General features: G+C 46.6%; 1 protein-coding gene across 6 annotated transcripts in view; it reads right to left on the bottom strand.

Annotated features, from left to right (window-relative positions):
• The window catches only part of Adamts17 (a disintegrin-like and metallopeptidase (reprolysin type) with thrombospondin type 1 motif, 17), a 313473-nt gene that overhangs the window by 103107 nt on the left and 186256 nt on the right, over positions 1–24110 (bottom strand). For all 6 annotated transcript variants that reach the window (XM_030242472.1, XM_006540842.4, XM_006540843.4 and 3 more), the window contains 4 exons: positions 22157–22258; positions 20345–20490; positions 8114–8280; positions 2476–2603 (listed from right to left, as the gene is read on the bottom strand). In XM_030242472.1, the coding sequence (XP_030098332.1) occupies positions 2476–2603; positions 8114–8280; positions 20345–20490; positions 22157–22258 (543 nt within the window). The remainder of the gene's footprint in view (positions 1–2475; positions 2604–8113; positions 8281–20344; positions 20491–22156; positions 22259–24110) is intronic.

Below are 24110 nucleotides of genomic sequence, written 5' to 3'. Positions count from 1 at the left end.
GGTTTCTACTGATTTGAATCCTGGATCCCAGGCCTAGAAGCTTTGCCCTGTTGTCAGCAGCAAACATCCTCCTGTCAGCACACCTAATAGCAGAGGCTTTGTCCTCCTCCTCTTTGACCTTCTCTTTAGCATTTGTCACAGTGTGCCACCCACAGTACCTTCAATCTGTGTATACCTGTCTTTCCATATCCACTGGGAATTGGTTCTAGAACTCCTCAAACATAGGAAGATCCAGGGATGTTTAAGCCCCTTACAGAAAATGATGAAGTGTTTACCCAGAACCTACACACATTTTCTTGCATGCTTTCAATCGTCTCAGAGTAGATATAGTAATGAATAAATGTAAATAAGTTTATATTATTTATAATTAAATGATAATAAATCGATAATGATAAGAAAAAACTTGCATACGTTCGGAAAAAATACATTTTTTCTGAAGTATTTTACATTTAAAGTCAGTCGAATCTATAGACAGAATCCATCCAAGGCCGTTATTGAGGACCTACCATGTCTAACCTGAGGACAAAGGTGTGTAAGAAAGAGAAAATAATGCAGAAATAAGCAGATATGTCAGAATGTGTTACAGCTCTTGTCTGTTTCTCTCCCAGCTCTTGCAACTGCCTCTCTCACTTCCCAGCTGCCTGGGCATGGCCAACTGAGCATGTGCCAACTCTGAGCCAACCTTCTGCTTCTCTCTGATTTTCTCAGTAATTCACCTTTTCCCTAGACTCCAACCAACAACCAAAAGTCTTGAGCCCAATTTTTGCTCTACTCCCCAGACACATATAGTCAGAGTCTGATGTGTGACCTTTCTGGAATTCTAGACAACATTTGGATTTAGTGGATCATTTCATCTCCAAAGCTGCTCCAGTCCCACTTGCAAATTCTAGTCAGACATCACCAGTATGGCATGAAAATGATAAGCACCTCATTCTAGCCTGGAACCACTGAGCCATCTGACAATACCTGGGCAAGGACCTGAGAAATCCATTGTCACAGTACATGGAATAGTCTCAGGTTGAAAAACCTGAGATTAAATCCAATTCCATGGTTGTGCCCACTGGCACAGACCACTAGGAACTAAAGTTATGTTCAGCATGAACACAGGCTTCACTGGCTGGAGAATCTGAGGATTCTTAGAAGTACCTCCTCGTTGGCAAGACTACTGAAGCAGATGCTTGCAAGGGGTTGGGGTGGCTCAGTTGGCCCTGACCTAAAAGGTATAAGAGCTTGGACTTGTAAAGCTGCTAGAACAAGAATTACATCACTGGTTTGCAATATGCCAACATGCAGGATGATCCAGGCAAGTATGGCATTTAGGAAGCAGAGACCACTAGCAGGCTTCTTGAGAACTGTGAGCAATGCTTTGCTTCAGCAGTAATGATAAGAGCTTTCTTCCTGCTGTCCAGAAACAGGGCCTGGAACATTCTTTGCTACAATAAAGTATCTCAGAAGGGCCTGCTCAAGCACTCCTTGGTTTCTGGGAGGTGTCCTCGCTAAGACACATGGGGACTTAACGTATCTGTTAGATACAAAGCCAGGAATTGTTTCCTTGAAAGATTAACCAATGTGATTGGCTTGGGCTAGTCAGGGAGAAAACCTACTTAGGTTGAAACTGTTTGCTTTCGCGCCTCCATCATGTGAGGATGGACTATAAAGAAGCTATTCATGAGAAGTGAGCCCTCACCAGACAAAAAAATATACCCACTGTTGAGACCTTGGCTTTTTGTGCCTTTAGCATGGTGGGAGGCAGCTTCATCCTTTATAAGCCAGACTATATTCTTCACCACAACTGCTTGATGGGGTTAGCTCTGCTGGGACTGCACATGCTCAGGCTGAGCTGAGTCATGAGGAGATGACCCCTGTGGGCAGAGGTTGCTTTACCTGAGCTGTATCCCCTGCCCGTTGAAGTCATAGCCTCTCCATCCTCCTGGTCTTACTTCACCCCACCAGATGCTCCTTCTGATGGCTAGAGACTGACAACAGGGCAACAGAGCACTTCTTTCCTTCTTTCTCCCTTCCTTTCTGCTTTGAGTATTTGTCAATTTCCTAATAAGTCATGAGTTGGGGATCTGTGGCCCAGAGGGTGGAAGGCTCCTCAGATGTCAGGCACATCGCTCTCCCTGGACACTGTCTGCAAAAGTGCTTGTTTGTAAGTAAACAGAGTGTGCTGTCTGCTCATCCTCCAGTCATATCTCATACACTCCGGCTCTTTGTATAAATCATGGTTATCTAGAGGAATTTTCAAAGAGTTTCAAGATGCTGCTGATCTTTCAACCACTTACGCCTACCGTCATATAATACTCAGTCACTGCCAAGGGCAGGGCATGTGCTGGTGCCACTGGCCATGGAGGGCAGCAAAGACGTCCTTGAGAAAACCTTCTCCCTGATGACCTGCAAAAGCCCCCAGCTCCACTGGGCATGAGGAAACCTTTATCCACAGCCCCACCAAGGACAGTAGGAAAATCAGGTCACCTGGCATCTGCCATACACGCAGAGGTCAGCCTCGTAGGGTCCACAGGGTGTGCCATCCAGGACCCTGTCAGCCACCAGCAGCGGGGACTCCTTCCCGAGGGGTGAACAGTAGAGTTCACAGGGTTTATCTGAGGAGGGAAAAGTTGGTGGGTGTTGATATGGGAAGGGGTATATGGGCAATGTGAGGGAAGGGGGAGGGGGAGGGACAAGCACAAGTGAGCAGTGAGCCCAATGGCAGAGCCATTAGTGCAGATCAAGGTCTCAGTCACTTAGCTCTGTCCTCAATACCCGAGGACATTTAAAATAACACACAGATCAGAATCCCCTGCCTCAGTAAATGGAAGCTTATTGGATGGGAATAATGAGAGGTCATCAGGTGTTTGAGGCTCCCTGTGAGTGCCTTAGGGGGCACAACACAGCTCTGTTAGTCTGAATGGTCTAGTGTGTCTATTGCACACCAGTAGTAAACTCTATGCCGTCTCTAAGGTCTCACTGTTAAGAAGTAGCTTGAAAGTATGGGTCTTAACTTTCCTTTGGTCTAATGTGTTAACACGGAGAGCCAATGGATTTATCTGACATCAGTAATGATGATGATGTGATAAAGAAATCATAGACATTTATGATCATCCTCATGCCAAGCAACACAAAGTGATGTCTGCCCCACTTAGTGCGGATGAGCATGGGCCTCAGAGGACACGTACAACTCCTCCAACAGGAACAACCACACTCCTCTTTGTTCCATCTTGATGGTCTTTGACCATCAGTGTTTACTCTGACTGAGGAACCCTCGGGGCCCCAAATACCAAGGAATAAAATGGTGCCGCCAAAACCAAGCCACAATGTTCATAAATATTTATGGTCTCTAAGTGTATGCTTGGATTTGAATGGAAATGGGAATGGGATTTGGGCAGAGAGGTAGGAGCTCTTCTGAGGAAAGTTGGAGTCTGGAAAGTTCCAGCATGGAAAGGGATAAAAGTTTTGGTTCTTCGGTACAAATTTTAGAGATGTGGAGACTCTAAATCAGGGGAAGTGACTAGGTGGCCAGATGTTGGCTGTGATCTTTTAGGCAAGGCATTCTTCTGATCTCTACCTGACTCTGACTGTGCCACTCTGCAGATGGCACCCTCCAGGCTCAGGCATGTGGGACACCAGGGCTTGACAGCAGGAGTGAGAGGTGGAGATCCCTTCATTGGCTAGAATTCCCTGCATTTGCCCACTTCCTCACCGTCCAAGGATTATACTCAGTTCTTTCTCCCAAAGGGATTGAGGACAGTCCTTTTAAATTGAGAGAAAGGGGTTCAGAGTTCCTCTAAATTCTCTGAATAGTCGCTGCCCCTGCTATCCCCCCCCCCAGGTTGCTGTGAGTGGGAAGTTAAATCTCCAGGAGAAAAGATCCCTTTAAATAGCATGAGGTAGTGGGCTTCAGCTCTGAGCACAGCATGAGAACTCTTACATTATTAAAAGCCGTACAGCCACGTACAACAAGGAAAGATGCCTAGAATGCGCCCCCTGCATGGATGGTGTGTGCTTAGATGAGTTCTGGCTGAGGCTTCTGTCTGGCTTCTCAGAGGCCTGCCTGTGGGCTTCTCAGAGGCCTGCCTGTGGGCTTCTCAGAGGCCTGCCTGTGGGCTTCTCAGAGGCCTGCCTGTGGGCTTCTCAGAGGCCTGCCTGTGGGCTTCTCAGAGGCCTGCCTGTGGGCTTCTCAGAGGCCTGTGGGCAAGGGCTTCTGACTGACCAGAGGAAGCAGAAGCTACAGCCAGAGTAAGAAAGATGGGCTCTGAGGTTTGAGAGCTGGTGATTACATCAGCTTAGAGGTCTGGAATTTCTCCCAAGCGCCAGAGGGAACATGGACACCGCAGCTCACAATGTTCTTATAGCCCTCTCAGACTTTGTCTTTACTTTTAAGGCAGAGTCTAGTTAATGTTGAGGCCGGAATAAGTGATCATCTAAGTTCTGTCTTCTGTCTTGGCTACTCAGTCTTCTCTCTCACAGGCTGTCCGCCAGGACTTCATAACCAGTTCCCAGGTACCAGTCTTTAGCTGATTGGACCAGTAAAGTCCGCCTGACTATGAAGAGACCAATCGGTCTTTCTTCTGGAATAGCTAGACCCTCTAGACAGGTCTCAGTTAACTGGATAGCACTTACCACAGCCAGAATGACTGATGTCTTTTCCCTGACAACTCAACACTGAAACTCCATGACACGGAGAGGCCATGGCTCACAGCTGGCGGGTCGCAGAGAAGGCTAGGTTATTTTCTTTATAATTCAGAAATATGCAAAGTTCTGAAAAATGAGTGTTTTCTTATATGTGTGTCAAACTATTTGGCTGTAAAACCAGCCTTTTCTGACAGGAATGATAACCCACCTCATTAGCCATCACATCCCCCCCCCCCCCCCCGCAGGCCGCCATGTGTCCTCTTGGGTGCCAGTGGGGATGTTAATATGTGGCTACTGAGCCATCATTGAATTTCAAACACTACAGAGCTTTGAATTCTGAGCCGTAAGTGATCTGGAAGGATTCAGAGATGCGACACAGATTTACTTAATGGGACCTGTGGGTCTCCCTAGTTGGCGGTTCGAGGAGAAGTTTAGAGAAATGTAGACTGCACTGGGGCAGGGCTCCTGGAGGCCATAGAAGAAGGGCCTAATGTTTTCAGATATCTTGGTTCCAGCCCCTCATTGGTCCTTTGGGAACACCCTTCATCTTTGTCACAATGCTCCTCCATCTCTGGGCCACTTGGCTGAGTAGGAGTCACGGCTGTGACCCTCCCATCTCTTATTTGCTCAGACGCTCAGACGGGAGGGTGGGGGATGTCTCTTGTGTGAACCAAAGGAGCTGGGAAAAAGGCACTTTGTCCAGATGCGGCTTTCCAACACTTTACTGAGGATGGAGCCTGCTGTTGGCCTGGTCACATGGGTCTGAACCTCTGGACATTTCTACTGTGAAAAGATCCCACAGGGAAAGCAGAAACAGATCTGGCAAGCGGCCACCTCAGTGGGTTTCTGTCTTAGGGCTTTCCCTCTTTGGGATCTTTACTGAGGAGAGTCTTTGTTCCTCCTTTGGAGGTGGGATGGGTTTGTGGTCCCGAGTCCTCCTTCGGAAAGTCTACCTCTGCAAGAATTCTTTTTAAAAGAGGGAAAGGGAGAGGAGAGAAAATACTGCTTCCCCTTTACTGACTTGTGCGTCACTCGCCAAAGAATTCTGCAGCGATAGCAATGCTATGAATAGGGCAGTTATAATGGGCCGTGAGGAGCCAGAGCCCAACCGCAGGGATCACTCCTATCACGGCTCAGCTACAGCCGTGCCTCTCAGAAAGAGGGGTTCCAGGGGACCATTTATCATCAGCCATCTGAATCAGCCATCTATTATGGCATTGTTGCCCTTCTGAAATGCTTTTAAAATGCTGGCTTCTGTTTGTACTGAGAAAAATGGAACCTCATGCGTAAGAAGTCGTGGCAATTTCACCACAGAGGACATTGGGTCAAGCTACGCTCACAAAGCCCGGAACCGGAGGTCTCTCCTTCAAAGGCTGAACACCTCCAGTCTGTAAGTCTATCAAATATGGCTGGCTTCTTCAGGTCAAGGTATTTGTTAGATCTAGTTATTTGTTACGTGGGTAGAATGAGACAAGAGACAGATGGGTGAGAAAATGCAGCCTAGCCCTGTCAAAGTCCTCAAGGAGTCTCCTCATGAGGGAGGCCTGGGCTGACAGCAGTCTTAGTTACTATGATGATAAGGGGGCCAAAACATTCAGCCATTCAAGCGGTTAGTGGTCAATAGAGATTTAAGATGGAGTTGCTCAAGTGGGGTTTCTGCCCTGTATACATGAAGCAAGTCTGGTTAAAAACAAAGTAAGCAAGCAACAAACAGCCCCCCCCCCCGCCTCCCACAGAGCTGAGAGGAAATGTTCAGGGGACAGGGGTACCTTAGCCCTCATGCCTTCTGGCTCAAGGAAAGGGGGAAAGGCAAAAAAGGCTTCAATCTATCGTTCCCTGGCTCTCTGGAGACAACGAAAGGCTTGAGTGGTTCCCATCACAGCGAGCTGCTGTACTGGAACATGCACCATCTCTGGTAATATCTCGGTTCCAATCAGGGGTCTGAATATGCCTGAGGTAGCTGGGAGCCCCTAGGCTGTTCATGCCCAGACAGAAAAGTAAGGGTGCCTCCAACAGTACCCTATGTTTTGGGAGAGGGAAGTCTCTTGTCTCTTCTCTCTTTCTTCAGGGAAAGTTAGGGATGAGAAAGCTAAGCTCCTGGGGAATTCTGCTGGCTAAGTGACAGCATGGCTAAGTGACAGCACGGCCATTATTACGCCCCCACCTCCACCCCCGACCCCTGCCAATGAGGTATCTTTTTAAATACAAAGAAAAAATGTCTGGGGAATGAGCTTTCTATTTCTTCCAAGGTCCCCAGGTAAGCGGGTAACGTTAAAAACAACATGTGTTATTTTACAAGCTAGCTCAAACCTGAGAGGTCAGGTGTTGGGCTAAGCGCTGCAGATCTGAAGCTGTTGATGCTGGGGATATCTGGGCTCCCCCCCCTAAACATCTAGGCACATTTGAACTTGTAATTGCTGGTACCCGAATGGGGATTTCCTGGGGAAGAAAACCAAGACTTGGTGTGAGAATTCATTCTTCTGAAAGCCACTCGGAAGTTATAGAATAGGACTCAGTTGATTTTGTTCTAAGGATCCCTCACTGTGCCCGAGACTTCTTCCTTCCTGCTAGAGTATTTGGGTACTGACAGCCAGTGGGTTATTTTCTGAGTCCACTCTGTCTGCTGCTGGAGCTTAGACATCACGTAACCTGTCCCCTCCCATCCTCAGAATCTTCTTTTGCATGCTCAGGACAGGTGACAGAGGTGAATGTAGACCTAACTTGTACCTGGCTTGTGGTATGCTTGATAAATGGGACCATACTGTCAGTATCACAATACAAAGTACTGTTTCTTAAGGGGGAAGACTTTTAGGCAAAACCCCAATACTCTGGACTACGCCTTGGGGTGTCCTTACCTACAATGACCAAACATCACAAACTCTATGAAGACATGGCCCAACACCTAGACTTATTTCTAGGGACTGAAAACATAGTGGCAGCTTAAGGCATACAGTCTCCCAGTGCGGGAGAATGTTTTTTTTAGAAAGAAAATGTGACCAGTGCTGGTTACCCTCTTTCCTTTATTGTACATGGTTCTTAAAAGTCTTCCAAGTACTTCTAGGCAAAGAGTAAAGCCAACCCAAGTAAGCCAAGGAAAGCAAAATGGCACACACTCAAAACACACCACTCTACTCCTGGTACCTCAGAACACAGCAGAGTGGGAAACATACGCTAGCACACCTGCCTTGCTGAAAATGAATCTAGCCTACCATTTGCCTTTATGGCCTGTGGGGAGATCTCATGTTGTTAGAATTCAGCCTCACTATTGCAGGAGCAGGGGCAGGGGCAGGGGCAGGGGCAGGGGCAGGGGCAGGGGCAGGAGCAGGAGCAGGAGCGAGGACTAACTTGGGCAGAAGACAGCAGTGTTCTCAGGTGGGCTGGGCTGGGAGTTGGGGATTATGAGCATCTCTAACTGGGTTTTATAGTTCTTGGGAAAAGAGGGAAGGAGGCCACATTGAAAGGAAGGGTCATATGCCATTACCATCAACCACCACTGCTGTCAACAGGCCTCTCTTCTTGCTGCTCAGTCGGTCATGGGCTTGGCACTGCTGGTCCCGGAAGCTGGGCACACCCTTGGGGCAGGGCAGCTTCTCACAGGCAGCATGTTCTACGCTGGCACCCTGGCAGTGTGTGCCACCAGGTCCAGGGCTAGAAAAAAGAAGATCTGTGTTAGCCAGATGATCTGTGGGAAGAGTGGGGGTACTGGGCAGTTGCTAGGAAGGTGTAGGCAAGGTTTCCAGAGTAACTGGGTCTCTCATGTCGATCACATCTGGGTAAGCCCAGTTCCACACCATGCTAAACTGTGTTCAGCAGAAAACTGCATCAGAGGACTGTAAATAAAGGTGATCTGGAAACAGGACAGAGTGAGCTTCAGTTCAGCAAGATCCACAGGTTGTATCTTCCATCCAGATTTAAGACTTGGTCACATGTAACCTTGAACACCCCTATTCTGTTACTTAAAAAAAAAAACACTATAAATAAAGACCTTTAAAACACTCTTGGATATGTTCTAGAAGTTTCCATGTTTTAGGAGGAATAAAGAGTTCTCGTTTACTTTCTAACAAAGTGGGGTGATTAGTACATTCACACATGGTCGGTCTCTGGATATTGGCCAGTTAATTCTCAGCTCTGCAAGTGTGAAGCCAATACTGTGGTCTGGATTCCTGGGTGTCATGTCTAGACTGACTGGGTGATAAGCAGGTCTAGAGAATGGGCTGTGATCCCTGGCAGAGTGAACAAATGTAAGGTTCATCTAGACCTAAGGATGGGGTGCTAGTTGGGATGGTCCCAGTGTGGCTTTGCTTAGCTTCTCTGAGAGGCCCCAAGGCATCCTTGAGGGACTCTGACCTGGACAAGCTTAAGGCTTCCATACATCTCCACGGTACCAAGGACATGATGACATATTGTGACTACTTGCTTTTTATTGAAATTCAGCACAAGAAAAAAAAATCCTGTGTCCTAGGTATTTATACATTCTCATGTCTGGTACCTACACTTTGTAGTCACAAACCAAGTATTGGGGGTGGGGTGGGTATTTCTTTCCCTCCCTCTGCCTCTCATCATGTCCACAGGCTACTCTCTGATCATGGTTTTAGAGGAAAGATGTAAGAATAGCAAATGGCAAAAGTCTTTATTAAAAATCTACACCAGCGATCAATGAGCGTTTTCCATAAAAGGGTCAGAGAATACGTAGCTTTGGTCTTTTGAGCCACACAATTTATTGCAGCAACTGCTGCTGGTATAGAAGCAGCCAGAGACAGCATGTGAAATAATAATTCACATCTTGATATATTATTATATAATATATGATAATATAACAATAATAATAAATAATTCAGCTGTGTTGTAATAAAACATTATAAAAACATCTGGTAGAGTGGATGAGTCCACTGCTCTAGTATACAGAGACTGAGAAACAAAGAAGGGACGCATGATATAGCATGTATCTTCTCGAAAACTGTTCCAAGCTCAAACATGTCCCCCCTCTCCTTAATTGTATAATAAAATCCTACCCTGCCAGTGCCTCCAGCAGAGCCTGGGTTGGACCTCAATAAATAGCAGATTGACTGAACTAACTACATGAAGATTGATTACTTTAAAATGATGGGGGGGGAGGGGAAGAAATGAGTAGGGGAGAGAGAGAGATGTCAAAGAAGAGGGCAGAGTGGAAAGCACCAGGAGCCCCCCCACATCCACGATGCAGGGATATGTCTCTAATTAAACAGCTAAAACTGTCATCCATAACTACTTCTGAAATGTGGGAGTGAATGTCACAGCTTGTAGATTCCTGGCCGGGACACTGTACTTTGCACTGGTCTACTTTGTCCTTTAGTGTGGCGGAAGCTAATATCCACCTTCCACCCCAAGCACCATGAAAGGCAGCCAAGATCCTGACGGAGCTGGGGTGTGAGAAAAGCCATATTCACCAAACGCTCCCAGTGCTCTGACCCCTGAGCTGACACTGCCGAAAACCCCAGCAGGTGATATGGCTTCCGGGAACTTTCAAAGATCAGCTACCCTGTACCATTTTTCCTTCTTAAGGCTTGTCAGTTTCTAGGACCCTGTCTCGAAATGAAAATAAAGTAGATAGATAACTGGCAGATATTTAGGGATTAACTCATTTAAAGTAATTGGATCTCCAGAACTTAGAAGGCTCTGAGGCATGGCCGGGAAAACGTCCAGGGTGAGAAAAGACCTTAAACTTTTCCTTCAGATTGACACCGGTATCGAGATCTCATTCAGCCATAAACAAACACAATAAAATGTATCTGCAGATCCCATCCCTGATAACTCTGCTATTAGGCAACAGACAAATTTGTTAATAGACAAACACTTTAAAACTATTCTCATAATGATACTTAAGAGTGAAAGGAAAACACAGAGACAGGTATGTATGCTGTATGAACATGAGATGGATGGAGTTATTACAAAGGAACAAAAGTAAAATTACCCACAATAATCAGATGATCTTAGAGCAAGAAGAACGAACCTACAAACTTGAAAAGAATTTCTGTGTTGCTGTGCTAGAATGCCCTGACCAAAGGCAAGTGGGGGAGGAGTTTTCATGTCTTCTAGGACACATTGCAACACTCACTGAAGGAGTTAGGACATAATCTGTAACGCTCTGAATATTTGTTTTGAACCCACAGATAAATGGAGGCCCCACCGTCTATTTAGGGCACTACTCTTTGCAGCAGATGGAGAAGGTTACATCACAACAAGTCACAACAAAAAATCACCACAAGTCAAAATGCAGAATTGCAGAGCCAGTTCCAGCAGATACACATGGGGCGCAGGGAACATTGTGGGAGAGGGGCGGAAAGACAGTAAGAGCTGGGGTGGGGGGGGGGCGGTCAGGGAGTTTGCTGTGAGACTGCATCTTCTAGGAATGTCAGAAGCTACACCATAAGGTCTTACTCACATGACTGCCTACACCTGAGCTGAACAAGGATAACAACAACACACATGCTAATATGGACAGGGGAAAGCCTGCAAGGCCTCAAATCTATACAAAGGACTACAGGCAACTAAGGAATGCTGGGAAAAATAGTCCTCCCCAGGGAACAGCACACCAACTGATCATCCATTATGAATGGTCAGCCCTGAAAATATATGCACAAGTAACATTATACAGACTAACCATGTTGTATAGAATATATATGTGTGTGTGTGTGTGTGTATATATATACACACACATATATATATACATATATATATATGCATGTATATAATAATTAACAAAAATGAGAGGGCAAGGAGGGGCATATGGAAGGGGTTTGAGTAAGGAACAGGAAGGGAAAATGATGTAATTATATTATCTCGAAAAATAAAAGAAACTATTTTAAAAAGGATATAGAAATGTAGGAGAGTGTCTTTCAAATTTCAATGAAATGATACTCAGGATAGCATGAGAAGAGTCTCTAGTTAAAGCAGGCTTTGTGCTTAGCTTCGTTAATACAAAGTTCCAGAGAGACACTAAAGAGGAGCAGGCTTTCCTCCCATTTCCCTCGGCACACCTCATTAGCACCTTCGGGCAGCATCCTCCTGCATGCCACAGGACAGGCTTTGAGTATAGGAGCCACTGAAGCAGAGTCCTGCCCTGTTCTGCAATGCAGCTTCTCTCCTCTGACACCCACCCTGTCTTCCCAGAGGGTTCAGCTTCCAGGCTTCATCCCTGTCAGTGGGCCTTGGATGAGACCTCTCTGAGGATGCTAACAGAGTCTCAGACCTAGATATGAAGGGGCCTCCTCACCCAGATAAGACATGAAGCCTACATCCAGACATCCCATGTCCATCAGAGTTCTGGCTGTCTCTAAGTACCTATTTCCCACTGACTCTAATCACTTGCTATATAAAGCAAGGGTTTCTTCATGGTAAACTTACGAGGGCTGGGGAGATGGCTTACTGGCTGAAGTGTTTGCCACCCAAGCATGAATAATGGAGTTTGGAATCCAAGAATCCAAGTCAATGCTGGATAGGCATGATATTCTGCCTGTACTTTGAGCCCTGGAAGACAGAGACAGGTGATTCCCCAGAGCAAGCTGGCTAGCAGAACTAGCCACCCCAAGGATCACAGGGCTTGGCTGAGAGATCCTGTCTTGATGAATAAGGTGGAAGAGCTCTGGTGGATGTGTCCCAACATCAGTCTTGGGCCTCCATGTGCACACATGTGCACACAGGATGCACAGCTACACAGTGCAAACATGCATAAACACATGTGCAACACACACGTACAAAAATGGAAAAAGAGAAGATCCATAACTCAAAAATGGATGAAAATAATTAAAACTGCTATTCTGAAGAACACAGGAAATGAGAAATACTGACTAGCTACGTGGTCTACGACCTAAGTAATCCCCCAACCACGCATGGCAGGATCACATGGACCTACGCTGATTTCACAGATTGACAGTTTTGCTCCCTGTAATTTCAGTTACGGACAATCAAACATGGTCTAAAAATATAAAATAGGAAATACTACAAATATATAATTCATAAGTATTAATGTGATTATTTTGTTTATCATTGTTATTAACCTGCTACTGTACCTAATTTTAAAGTTAAACTTCTCATGGGCCTGGGTGTCTAGGAAGAAGCATAGCATATATAAGTCTTGGCATTATTCATGGTCTCAGCATTCCAGGAGACAAGAGGGACGGTAACCATAGAGACTGTGTGGAATAACCAGGCCATCGATGGGATCTTCCTACATGCATAGCGATTCTGCAGCCTTTAGAAAAAGGTACCCTTCATCTGTGGCACAGAGTAACAAAAAGAGTGGCTGTGGGAGGGAGTGACTGGGGAAAAGGTCTATGGAGGATGACACAGGTGGGACTGAGTTTACCAAGCATCCCATGCTGGGTTGTCTGGACAAAGCCTGAGTCATAGACACACGGGCCTGGGCTTAGGGAGATGTTTTGCTGAATCAACAAGGGCAGGGAGGCATGGCTAGATCCACTTGTGGTGAGTGTGAAGCAGAGGGCAGGGACTCTTATTCACCCTGGAGGTTCTCTGAAGCCGTTCAGGGTGGATCAAGACAAAACACATCTAGGAAGACTAAGACAACAAAATCCCAGCACAACAAAGCAAAAATGAGTTCATAATAGAATAGTCATTCCCCTTTGAGAGCAGCTAGTGGGCCTACATTCTTTATTCTGACAGAGAACTAGAAAGCCCAGGCCTTTGGGTGTCACAGCTTAGGCTCCATGGCTCTGTAGGGCCTGTGACAGGGAGGTGACAGCAAGTTGAAACCTTACCCTAATGTGGGGTCCAGCTATCTGAGGATGCACAGGAGACAGTCTGAGTACAAACAAACAAACAAACAAAATAAACAGAAAACAAAACAACCCCCCCAGAGGTTCTTGACCATGTCCTTCAGATATAGACACCAAAGATTCAGTGTAAGGGAAAGATGGCTGTTCAGGGGTGTGAGCTAGGACTGGAAACACAGAAACAACACAGAACTGCTCAGTAACTGTCAAAGGATGGCCCGAGACAGAGACAGCTGGGCACGAGGGGTTTTAAAGATGCACCTCTAGGGCTCAGAAGATGGCTTATTGTCACACAAGGATAAGGACCAGTGTTTGGATCACCTGCACCTACATAAACACTGGGTAGCTATGGCAACCCATCATAATCCTTGCACTTGGGAGACAGAGACAAGATCTCCTGAGCAAGACAGCTAATGAAACTTGTTGAGGTGTTGAGTTCCAGATTTAAGTTAGAGACCCTGCCTCAAAACCCAAGGTGGGGAGAAATCATAGCAGATGCCGCTCTCCACAGGCATGAGCACAGACTTGAACCCACACACACAGGACCACACATACACATGTAGAAAATGATGCATGTCTGATGTCAATCCTCCACGTTTAAAGCGTCATCTTTCAGGGCCTTCTAAACATTGATACAGCTCAGATAGATATAAACTAAAATGGTTTGAACAGGCCCTGCCCAAGAAAAGGATACCCAAGGGAGGCATACAAAGATGCTCAACTTCACTGCTGGTGAGCGAAACCTAAACCTTAGAGATGCTACATCAGGCTTGGTGTGGACACCAGAATGTCCACATTGGAGAAGATCAACAGCAGCATGTGGCAGCAAGGAGGTGGGACAAATAGAAACCCATGGGCTCATGGCAGCACAGACGGGGCAGCTGCCATGCAAAGCTAGCCAGTTGTCACGTGGTCCCACATGCAGGCACCCAGAGCCATCACCTTCACTTGCTGGGTGCTAGCACACACATGTGTGGATGCCGCAATGTGTGTGAGCCTGGTGGTAATGAACGATACTTTGCAGGACATTCTCATTTTCATTAGGTTTGACTTTTCTAAACGTGTTTAAGAATAAACGAGAATAAGGGAGTGAGGTTTTGAGGAGAAGCAGGCGTGGAGAGAAGGCGTAGCCCATCCACCTCTCACCCTCCCCAACCTGTTCCTGTCTCCTTACCAGGGTCGGCTTTGCAGCACCACGGACTGCCGTGAGCATCCACAGAGAAACAGTAAAGATAAGGCAATGGTAGACTGGGCGGCGGCCAGCCTGCCCTTCCTTGGGAGGGATAGGACAGATAAATTCTTGTAAGCTACAAGAGGAGGATCCTGCTGGTGCACCTTGGGGCAATGCGTTTCTAGTGTTAAGATCTCTGAGAAGTATCTATGCCAAATTGTCACTGCTGCTAAGAATAGGCAACTTAAGAGTTTTGTTTGTTTGGTTTTTTTTATAACGAGGAATCCATAGAAAGTCAAGTCATTATACTGAAAGCACACACGTGGAACTCACTAGGGACATGAAGCGAAGCACAGTCATAGAACTCTACTCTACCCTTCCCTCCTCTGAGTACCAAGTGACTAGCTGCTTCCCCTTTGATGTGGCCATGGGGTGACAATGCCGCAGTGGCCCTGATGTTCCAACCTCTCTCCTCTGCTCTTCATGCCATCCTGCAGGTACCGGGACAGAAAGCATATTGACATATGTTCACCTGAGCCTTTCTCTCTGCCTCCCCCTTTCACCCAGCATCAAAATCCAGAACAGAGATGAATTTTTCCACTAACTCTAAGCAAGAGCAATACAAATGGCAGGAAAGAACAAACATAGGAAGCTGCACCCCCCCCCCCACACACACACCTCTGTGTGTACTGGGAAGTAAAACCACCAATAGCTATAAAAATCAGGACCAGGAAAAAAGGGTGGGGTGATGGGGGAGTCTGGCCAGTATCTTTGGACAGTGAATAAACCAGCTGCAGAATAAAGGGAAAGGAGCCAGGGATGTGCAGAGAAAACCATGGGGAGAGGCTCATGGGAATGTTCCAAGCTGTACACAGTGGTGAGCTCTGGCCATCCTCTAGGAATATCAGGGCAGTGAGCTGTCTGATTTAAGGAGTGAGACAGAGAATATGTTGTTATGGTCAGAGCTTGGCGCAGAGTCCACAATCAGCTGTGCTTTGTAACAATCATCACACAGGCATTGTGCAAGATCAGGCAGTACGCTCTAAGCCCTAATTGCCTGCACTGCTGACCCAGTTACTTAAGGAAACACCAGGGCTGCTGGGATCCACCTGCCTACAGTCTGACCGTGTTTTTCTCCTTTTTCTGGGTTGGCTTCGGGAAGGTAGGATGGACTCTTATAGACTATTTTCCAAGGAGACAGGAACAAGTTACTCCCATTCCCAACAGGAAATGGAGGTGAATGGTCATTGCAAATGATCAGACTGACTACCAAGGCATCAATATTACAGGATCAAAATTTTCTAACTTGAAAAACCCAAGGCTGGGTTGACACGCTCAGGCTTATTCCTGAGCACTTCTGGCTATAAGTGACAGCATTGCCGGGGATAAGTGGACTACACGGCCTGGCTTGTTAGAGCATCCAAGAGGTGATACAGGTTAAGGGAGCTTATTGGTGACCTATTATTTGGTCTGTTGGATTTGGTTAATTTTAGTGTTTCTGAAGTGAAGAAAGACATTAGGGATGTATAATGGAGGCCTTGGAAAGGCAGAAAGATTGCTTCTAGGAAAACAGGATGCCCAAGCTTATTTTATTGAGCTACTGCTCTGCAGTAGGCAGGGAAGGGAAGGTGGAGCCTGCCCTAGGCCTACAGGAAGCTCCAAGGCCAATGAGAACAAAGCAAAACTCAACTGAGTTGAAATATGAGTGGCAGAGCAGCTGCAATGCTAGAAGGATGCTTAGACAGAATAAAGTGGAACCCCACTTTAAACAGGGTGGTCAGTGAAGGGGCTCCTCTGGGGATAAGCAATTTGCACTGGGATCTTAATAATGGCAATGGCAAGTTAGGCCTAGGAGAGTGCTGATGAAGGCCCTGGGCTGGAGCACTGTGGCTGAAGAACAGACAAGATGCTTCAAGGGGAGGGTGGGCTGAATGGTGGTCACGTTGGTCCCCTAAGACAGGCTGGCTGTAACAGGAGAACATCACTGTACTCAGAAAAAGGGCTGCAAAGGGGATGCACTTCAGGATCTTAAGCTGAGGATATCTCATACAGGTCTGAAATCCAATGGTATGTACATCCAATGGCATGTACTTCCAGGAGATGAGAAGGAAGATACCACATGAAAGTGTGCGCAGACTGTGGTATGCCTGTAAGCTGGGGAGGACAAAGACCATCGGAGCCACGAAGCCAGAACACATACAGGAAACACACTATCTTCCAGGCACTCAAGGAGGAACCAATCCCATAGAGACCTTTGATTTTGGACTTCTGCTTGCCTTTTCTCTCTCTTTCTTTCTTTCTTTCTTTCTTTCTTTCTTTCTTTCTTTCTTTCTTCCTTCCTTCCTTCCTTCCTTTCTTTCTTTCTTTCTTCCTCCTTTCTTTCTTTCTTTCTTTCTTTCTTTCTTACTTTCTTTCTTTCTTTCTTTCTTTCTTTTATAAAAAAAGGATTAATTACCAAGCCATTGGCTACTATTTACCTGTGTAACCTGAGGTAAGTCATTGAGTTGATATAGTAGTCTGTTTTGGATCTCCACAATGGGTATTAAAAAAAGAGCCTCTTCCACAGAACTGCCTGGCTAATAACCAACAGAGCCCATGTATTCCACAGTGCTTCAGGAAATTGATAAGTGGTGCCTGACTTGTTATAAACAGCTGCATGTGAGACAAGGGGGTAACCATGGACACAGGGCTGTGCCCTTGAGAAAGGCAGAAATGGGAGTTGTCTTAGCTAGTAGGGTTTTACTGCTGTCAACAGACACCATGACCAAGGCAAGTCTTATAAAAGAACATTTAATTGGGGCTGGCTTACAGACTCAGAGGTTCAGTCCAGCATCATCAAGGCAGGAACATAGCAGCATCCAGGCAGGCATGATGCAGGAGGAGCTGAGAGTTCTCCATCTTCCTCTGAAGGCTATTAGCAGAATATTCACTTCCAGACAGCTAGGACAAGGGTCTTAAGCCCATCCCCACAGTGGCACACGTACTCCAATGGGGCCATACCTCCTAATAGTGCCACTCTCTGGGCCGAGCATATACAAACCATCACAGTGGTGATATGTATGAAGAAGGTAGAAGTGAATAGGGAAGACAGTGTAGCTTGCAAGGGATCTGGTTTGAAATAGGGGTAAGGGGAATTGTGGGAGGGTGGGCAGGATTTTGTATGTCTTTGCTTGTTGCTGTAAACCATGCCTGGCATTATTTATACCTAACGCTGAGAGCAGGGTTAAAAAAAATAACATTAGAAGGAACACAGGCTTTGAAGGAACAAGAACAGTGGCCTTCTCTTTCTGGCACATTTTAAGCAACAGTCTGTCCCACAGCCACCGGACGCCATTATCCAACACCACTGTGTGAAAAGCCCACATGCCTGCAGCTGTGTGTGTGTGTGTGACCTTTTCATTCTCTCAATCCTCAATGACAAAGCATGGGAAGTAAAGAAGAGGTAAGTTCCTTCGTGACAGCAATGGGGCTGAGGGCGAGGGTTCGGGCACAATGGGGTGTTTGAGAATGCAGATAAATAAAAGAACATTGTATAAGCACTTTGTCTTCTGGGGTCACTGGGTCTGAAGGGATGGGACTAGATTCACAACACATAGAACCTCAGAGCAGGGCAAGCCAGGATGGGCACAGCAACATACTTCTAGGTACTGGGAAGTCTTAAGGAGACTCGCTCACAAAATGCCAGATACCCCTGGGGAGGACAGAGCAGCAGAAGGGCAGGTCAAGATGTAGTTGGGATTGACAGCCTTGGTGAGAAGCCACAAAGCCCTGGAAAGTCTCTTCTGCAAGTTGACTCCAGCAGGGGGATCTTAGCCAATAGCACTGCAAGATACAAAGGTTACCCTGGACCATGAAAAGTGTGCCTAAAGCATTTTCCTAGCTCTGGGGACATTGTGTGATATGTACAAGTACTGCTGTCACCTAAATAAATCAAACTGCCCAGCATGTCAGGACACAGGGGATGTTGAACATTTAGAGGCTCTGCGTGATGCTTGCTGGGAACCACCTGATAAGGGCTGACATATGTGATAAGCCAGAGGAGACCAGTATTCAGCCAAGGCTCTAAGCACAACAGAGACAGCCTTCTACACTCATATAAGCCCCTCCCACCCTGTGCTGAGCTGCAGTACAGTTCTGTGAGGTAGACAGGACAAGGTAGGTGTCGACATCCTGGTTCTGTTAGTGACAAGGACCACTTATGCAAGGCCAAAGGTATCCCACCAATTTTTACAATTTTTACCAGTCAGACAAGTAGACACTGCTGGGGGCTGTAGTATAAGGAATATGACTAGACTTAAGACTGGCCTATGCTAGTTTCTACATTTGGGTCTTCCTCCTCTCACACACCAGTGGGCTCTAATGAGGGAAACTAAGGCCCAGGGAAAGGAGAGTTTTCCTCAAGGTCAGATGGCCAATGAGTATGACATCTGGAGCCCAAACCTCAGGTCTATGAATCCAAACCCACGTCTCTCCTTTGAGAGTCAGAGCTATGACTTTCAACTGTGCCATGTTTTAAAAAATAAAACAAACAAACAAACACTCCCCTCCAATCATTTCTCACAACTCAGCCAAACGTCTCTCCCGCCCTTAGTAGGAGGTCATCTAGGCTTTCAATAAAGAAAGTCATTCCTAAAAGTTTAAACACCTACTGTGTGCCAGACATTAAGCTGTATCTCAATTGAAAAAGACATTTTACCTAATGCCAGTTGTTACAGGTCACTGAAAATTATGATGTTACTGTCACTTACTAAACTAAATTATGATGTTACTGTCACTTACTAAACTAAATTATGATGTTACTGTCACTTACTAAACTATAGATGTCACCTCTCCTTATAAAGGATATTTTCCTAGTGTTGGTTAGGTCTTGGCATCACCTGGAGTGGTGAAGGAGCCAATCACCCCTGTGATTTAACATCGGGGCTTTTTACAAACAAGAGGTATCTGCTAGTCATCAATGTGACTTCAATGTGAAAAACCATTTCCTGTTTATACACAAATTAGCACGTGCTCTCTCTCTAAATGGACAGGGCATCTGATGGAGGATATCCGAGAGAAAAGTAGATCATCAAAGAGGATGTTTAAAATTGGGAAAGTCCAAAGGAGGAGAAACCCCATGGGGGCATAGTTATTATATTGGAGCATAAAAATCTATCTCTGAGTTTTCCAGGGCAAATCTCCTGGGGTGAACATGAAGGGTCTTTGGTCTATCATAGTCCATGAAAAGGAATTTAGAAAAATACTTGTCGTCTTCCAACCCCCCACCCCCCCACCCCCACCCCCCGTCAAATAGTTCTAGAAGGAGAAACAGTGAAAATGGTTTAGCTGAGCAAACACTGAATCCATCCATAGATGCGTCGGAGCACATGCTCAACCCGCTCTCAAATCTGCCAACAGCAAGTCGAAGGCCAGCCTCCCCTTCAGGGAAGTCTCACCCCCCCCCCGCCCCCCCGCCCCGCGCGCGCATCCCCAGAATGGTCCTCAACCCAGTAGACCAGGAAGCAGTCAAGACAGATTGTCATCTAACTCTCTTGGGAGTCTTTATACCACAGCCAAGTAAGAGATAATGGAGCCAGCTCACGCTGGGGTCCCACTGTGTCTCTGTGCTCAGAGGGAACTCTCACACATAGGTAAGATGACTCAATACACTCAAGGCCCTTGAACTCAACGGTAGTCCATTCTGCTTCCCTCTATAAGACAATTCTCACCATTAGGGGGAGAGACCCACAGAGTGAGATGCCCTTGCAGTGGGATCTCAGGGGGGACTTACGGGGGGTTGTCACATTTCCTCTGCCGGAATCGCGCTCCTGTACCACAGGTTCGGCTGCACATGCTCCAGGCGCTCCACAGACTCCAGTCCCCGTCCACGTGCTCTGGGATGGGCGTCTTGCTCACACACTCTCCAGCCCGGCACCACTGGAACGCACAGAGGGGCCACGCTCAGCAAAGCCAACCGCTCCCACAAAGGACTGATTCCCACTTGGTGTCAAAATCCATTTTGAAATTTCCACGGAAGTTGAGTATTTCGGGGTGTGCATATTGGCTAATTCTTGCTCAGCGATGGTGTGCAATCTCCCTGGAGTTTGGAGCTTGCCACAAACTGGGAATATGTTCCACAGAGGATTTCTAAATTCTCAAGGAATGAATTGAGCCACATAGCAGGAGAACACAACTAAAGGTGTGCAAACTCTGAATAATGCATGTGTCTCTCTCTTCAGAAGGGCAACAATTTCAGTGTCTGAGGCCGGAACTTCAAGGTTGGGTTTAGCACTTAGAAACAACAGTCAAAGTCAGGTGTGGGGGTACATGCTTCTAGAGCCAGTCATGGGAGGGGAGGCCTAGGGCAGCCTGCTCTAGGCAGAGGGAGGAGGGGAGGGACTAGCGTAGGTAGATGCAGTCTCTCTGAGGATAAGAGGAAGCCAGTCTCTAGAATCGATTTCCCTGAGTGTGTGACCCACTGCTCCCCAAGCACAGCATAAGAACAAAGCATTGCTTCCTGTTTTAATTATTTCAAGGCTTCCAATGAGCCAGGCATGCGGTAAGGGGCCTGAAATCCCAGCATTTGAGAGGTGAAGGATTGAGAGGATTGAAGGTTCACAAGTTCAAGGACAGTCTGGGATTTACAGCAAGTTTCAGAGCAGCCTGCAGTATATACAGAGTCTATCTCAAAAGGAACAGAATAAGAAAGAAAGAAAGAAAGAAAGAAAGAAAGAAAGAAAGAAAGAAAGAAAGAAAGAAAGGAAGGAAGGAAGAAAGGAAGAGAGAGAGAGAAAGAAAGAAAGAAAGAAAGAAAGAAAGAAAGAAAGGAAGGAAAAAAGAAAGGAAAAAAGAAAGAAAGGAGAGAGAGAGCTGATAAGAAAAAGGAGGGAGGAAGGTAGAAGAGGGAGGAAGTAGGGGAAAGGGGAGGGGTTAGAAGAAAGGAGGAGGGCAGAGGGAACAAGAAACCAATTAATGAAGACTTGCACAAAGACTAAAGAGAAAGTTGTGGATCTGCAGGTCCCGCTTACCTCTTCTCTCAAACCCTTAGAGACTCACTCACTCCTTCATAAGGACCAGGTTGCTGAATTAAATCTTGCTAGAATAATTTTCATCAGTGTATGACAAATGAACTCGTTTCCTGTTTAACACCCACTTGTTCAAAACCTTTCCCCTTGCCAGGCTGTAGAGGCACATGCCTTTAATTCCAGCACTTGGGAGGCAGAGGCAGGGGGATCTCTGAGTATGAGGCCAGCCTGGTCTACAGAGCGAGATCCAGGGCAGCACAGGCTACACAGATAAACCCGGTCTTGAAAACAAAACAAAACAAAACAAAACAAAACAAAAACCCAACCTTTCCCCTTAAGAAAATTCACTTGAATGACAAAATGAGTCTTTTAATAAAAAATATCAAGGAAATGACTGATTCTTGTGGCTTCACAAGAAACAAGGAGTGACTCAGACACTCGGCGTGCCGTGGGCTCCGTGGGCATCCCTAGAGTGCTCCAGGGTGTTTCAGAGTGTACACTGCCTTCCAGATGGAGAGAGGCTCGGTGTTGAGGAGATGTGAGGCCACTTGCTGGGAGTGCCAGAGGCTGGGTGTTACCTTGTCTGCTCCACATTCAGTGCCATCCAGGGGAGGGTCCAGCTTGGTCTTGCAGGATGTGTCTCCCTCTACCAGGCACCACAGCCCAGCACACATCAAATGCTGTAGGGTAAGAGAAGCTACCATGAGTGCCTCCAGAACACTCCCAGATGTGGGTTCTGGCTGGGGTCAGAGCCATGGAGAGATTACTGCTCAGATCTGGGACTTGAAACACATGGGGAGAAGGGAGGAACAGAACTCTAAAATGGTAACCAGCTTAGTCAGCTCTGTGGAACTTCTGCATTGACTCCTAGAAAGGCTTGTCTCACGGGACTGAGTTCAGGAGTTCCAAACTCAAGGGGTTCTTGGAGGTACTTCCTAGGAGCGGTCAGTAAATAGGTCCCTTCCACTGAGTGCACAGGGTAAAGCAGATACCCATGGGCTGACAGAGAATGCAAGAAACAGGCTTAACCCAACGTCACCAGAGGCAGCTTCACGGCCAGGGTCTCACGTGAGTGAGATGGTGGTTTAAGCAGATATCACAGCGGCCAGATAGAGGAGGCCAAAAAGCAGAGGCAGCCTTCTATTCTCCCTGCCTGGCTTTTGCCTCTGCTGAGCTGGGCATAAATTATTACAGTATTTTACCTAGAAAAACCTGGAACGCCCATGAATTGAGAACTAAAGACATTCTCCTAAAACAGGAACAGGCATCGGAAAAGACAGTCTCCTAGCTGTATTAATAAGACATTTGGACATTGACAAAGTGTTCAGAATGAGACAAATTATCAAAATTACCAAGGCAGGCATGGCTGTTCTTCTTCCCCAGAGGACTTGTGAGCAGACAGGATCATCAACCATAAGAGATGGGGGCTGGCTGACCCTGTTCCATTGAGAGAGGGATTCTGGACTATGTTCTACATGTGGCTTAGGGGTCCTCGTGGGACAGTCTGTTGCCTAAGGCTGTTGATGAGTTACACCCATCCATGTACCTTTCTACACTTTCCCCCTGTAGATGGCCCCTCATAGTATTTGCTGGGATTGCTTCCCACATAAACTACTTGCACCCAAATCCGCACCATGATCATGGCCTGAAAATTAGAAACAGATGTTCCTACAGCGCTTTTAAAGACACAGTGCTTCCAGGATGCCAAACCCAATTCAGGCTACGAAGCTTGAGTGGGAATGGGAAGACCTAACCCCTCACTGTGTGGCCAGTGGATAACTGGTGCCCTTCAGGCAACATGAGGGACGGACCCCCGCAGCACAGCAGAGTGAGGTGGCAGTGAGTTTTACAAAGGGTGTGCTGTGCTCAATTTAGAAGGCTGCTGTTCCAAGCAGTCTCAAACATCTGCACCAAGCAGATGTGTAACTGCACTGTCTAAAGGAAAGAAATGTGTGGAGATTGGAGGGACAAAAATAAAGTAGAAAGGAAGGAAAACAGCGACGGAGGGGGCTCTTACAACAAGCAGAGGAAAGCTGGCAGCTCCTTCTCACTTCTCAAGTATGTGGGAGCCGGGCTGAGCCTTTGAACGAGTCAGCGACTGAAGCGGGTCACTGTACATGTGGGTCCAGAGAGATCTACCCGTTCCCATTACTGTGTACCTCTCCATGGAACGGTAAAAAGATGAGAACCCGAATGCCGCACAGCTGCTCCCATAAAGATGATGGCACCTCATTAAAAGCCTGATCCCTCGAACTCTCACCTAAGAGTTCCTCCAGAGTGACGTGGCGGATGTTCAGACACATGCTCATGACACAAGGCAGACCCAGGAGCGCAACTGGGGGGCAGGAAAGCTTAGGATTAGGAGAAAGAGGAAGGGACTAGGGCAAACTGTTTATCGTGAAGTTTATGGACAGGGCTGTCTCATGAAATTTTCCTAATTATCAAAGTCAAAGAGTGGGCAGTTAGGCAGAGCCTTCTTAAACAGTACCAACAACAAAGGAGGAGAAACTAGAAATGAATTATGCTCCATTA

Source organism: Mus musculus, chromosome 7, assembly GCF_000001635.26.
Source record: "Mus musculus strain C57BL/6J chromosome 7, GRCm38.p6 C57BL/6J".
Taxonomy (NCBI): domain Eukaryota; kingdom Metazoa; phylum Chordata; class Mammalia; order Rodentia; family Muridae; genus Mus; species Mus musculus.
Note: the sequence above shows the minus strand (reverse complement) of the source record. Positions and strands in the feature narration are given on the sequence as shown.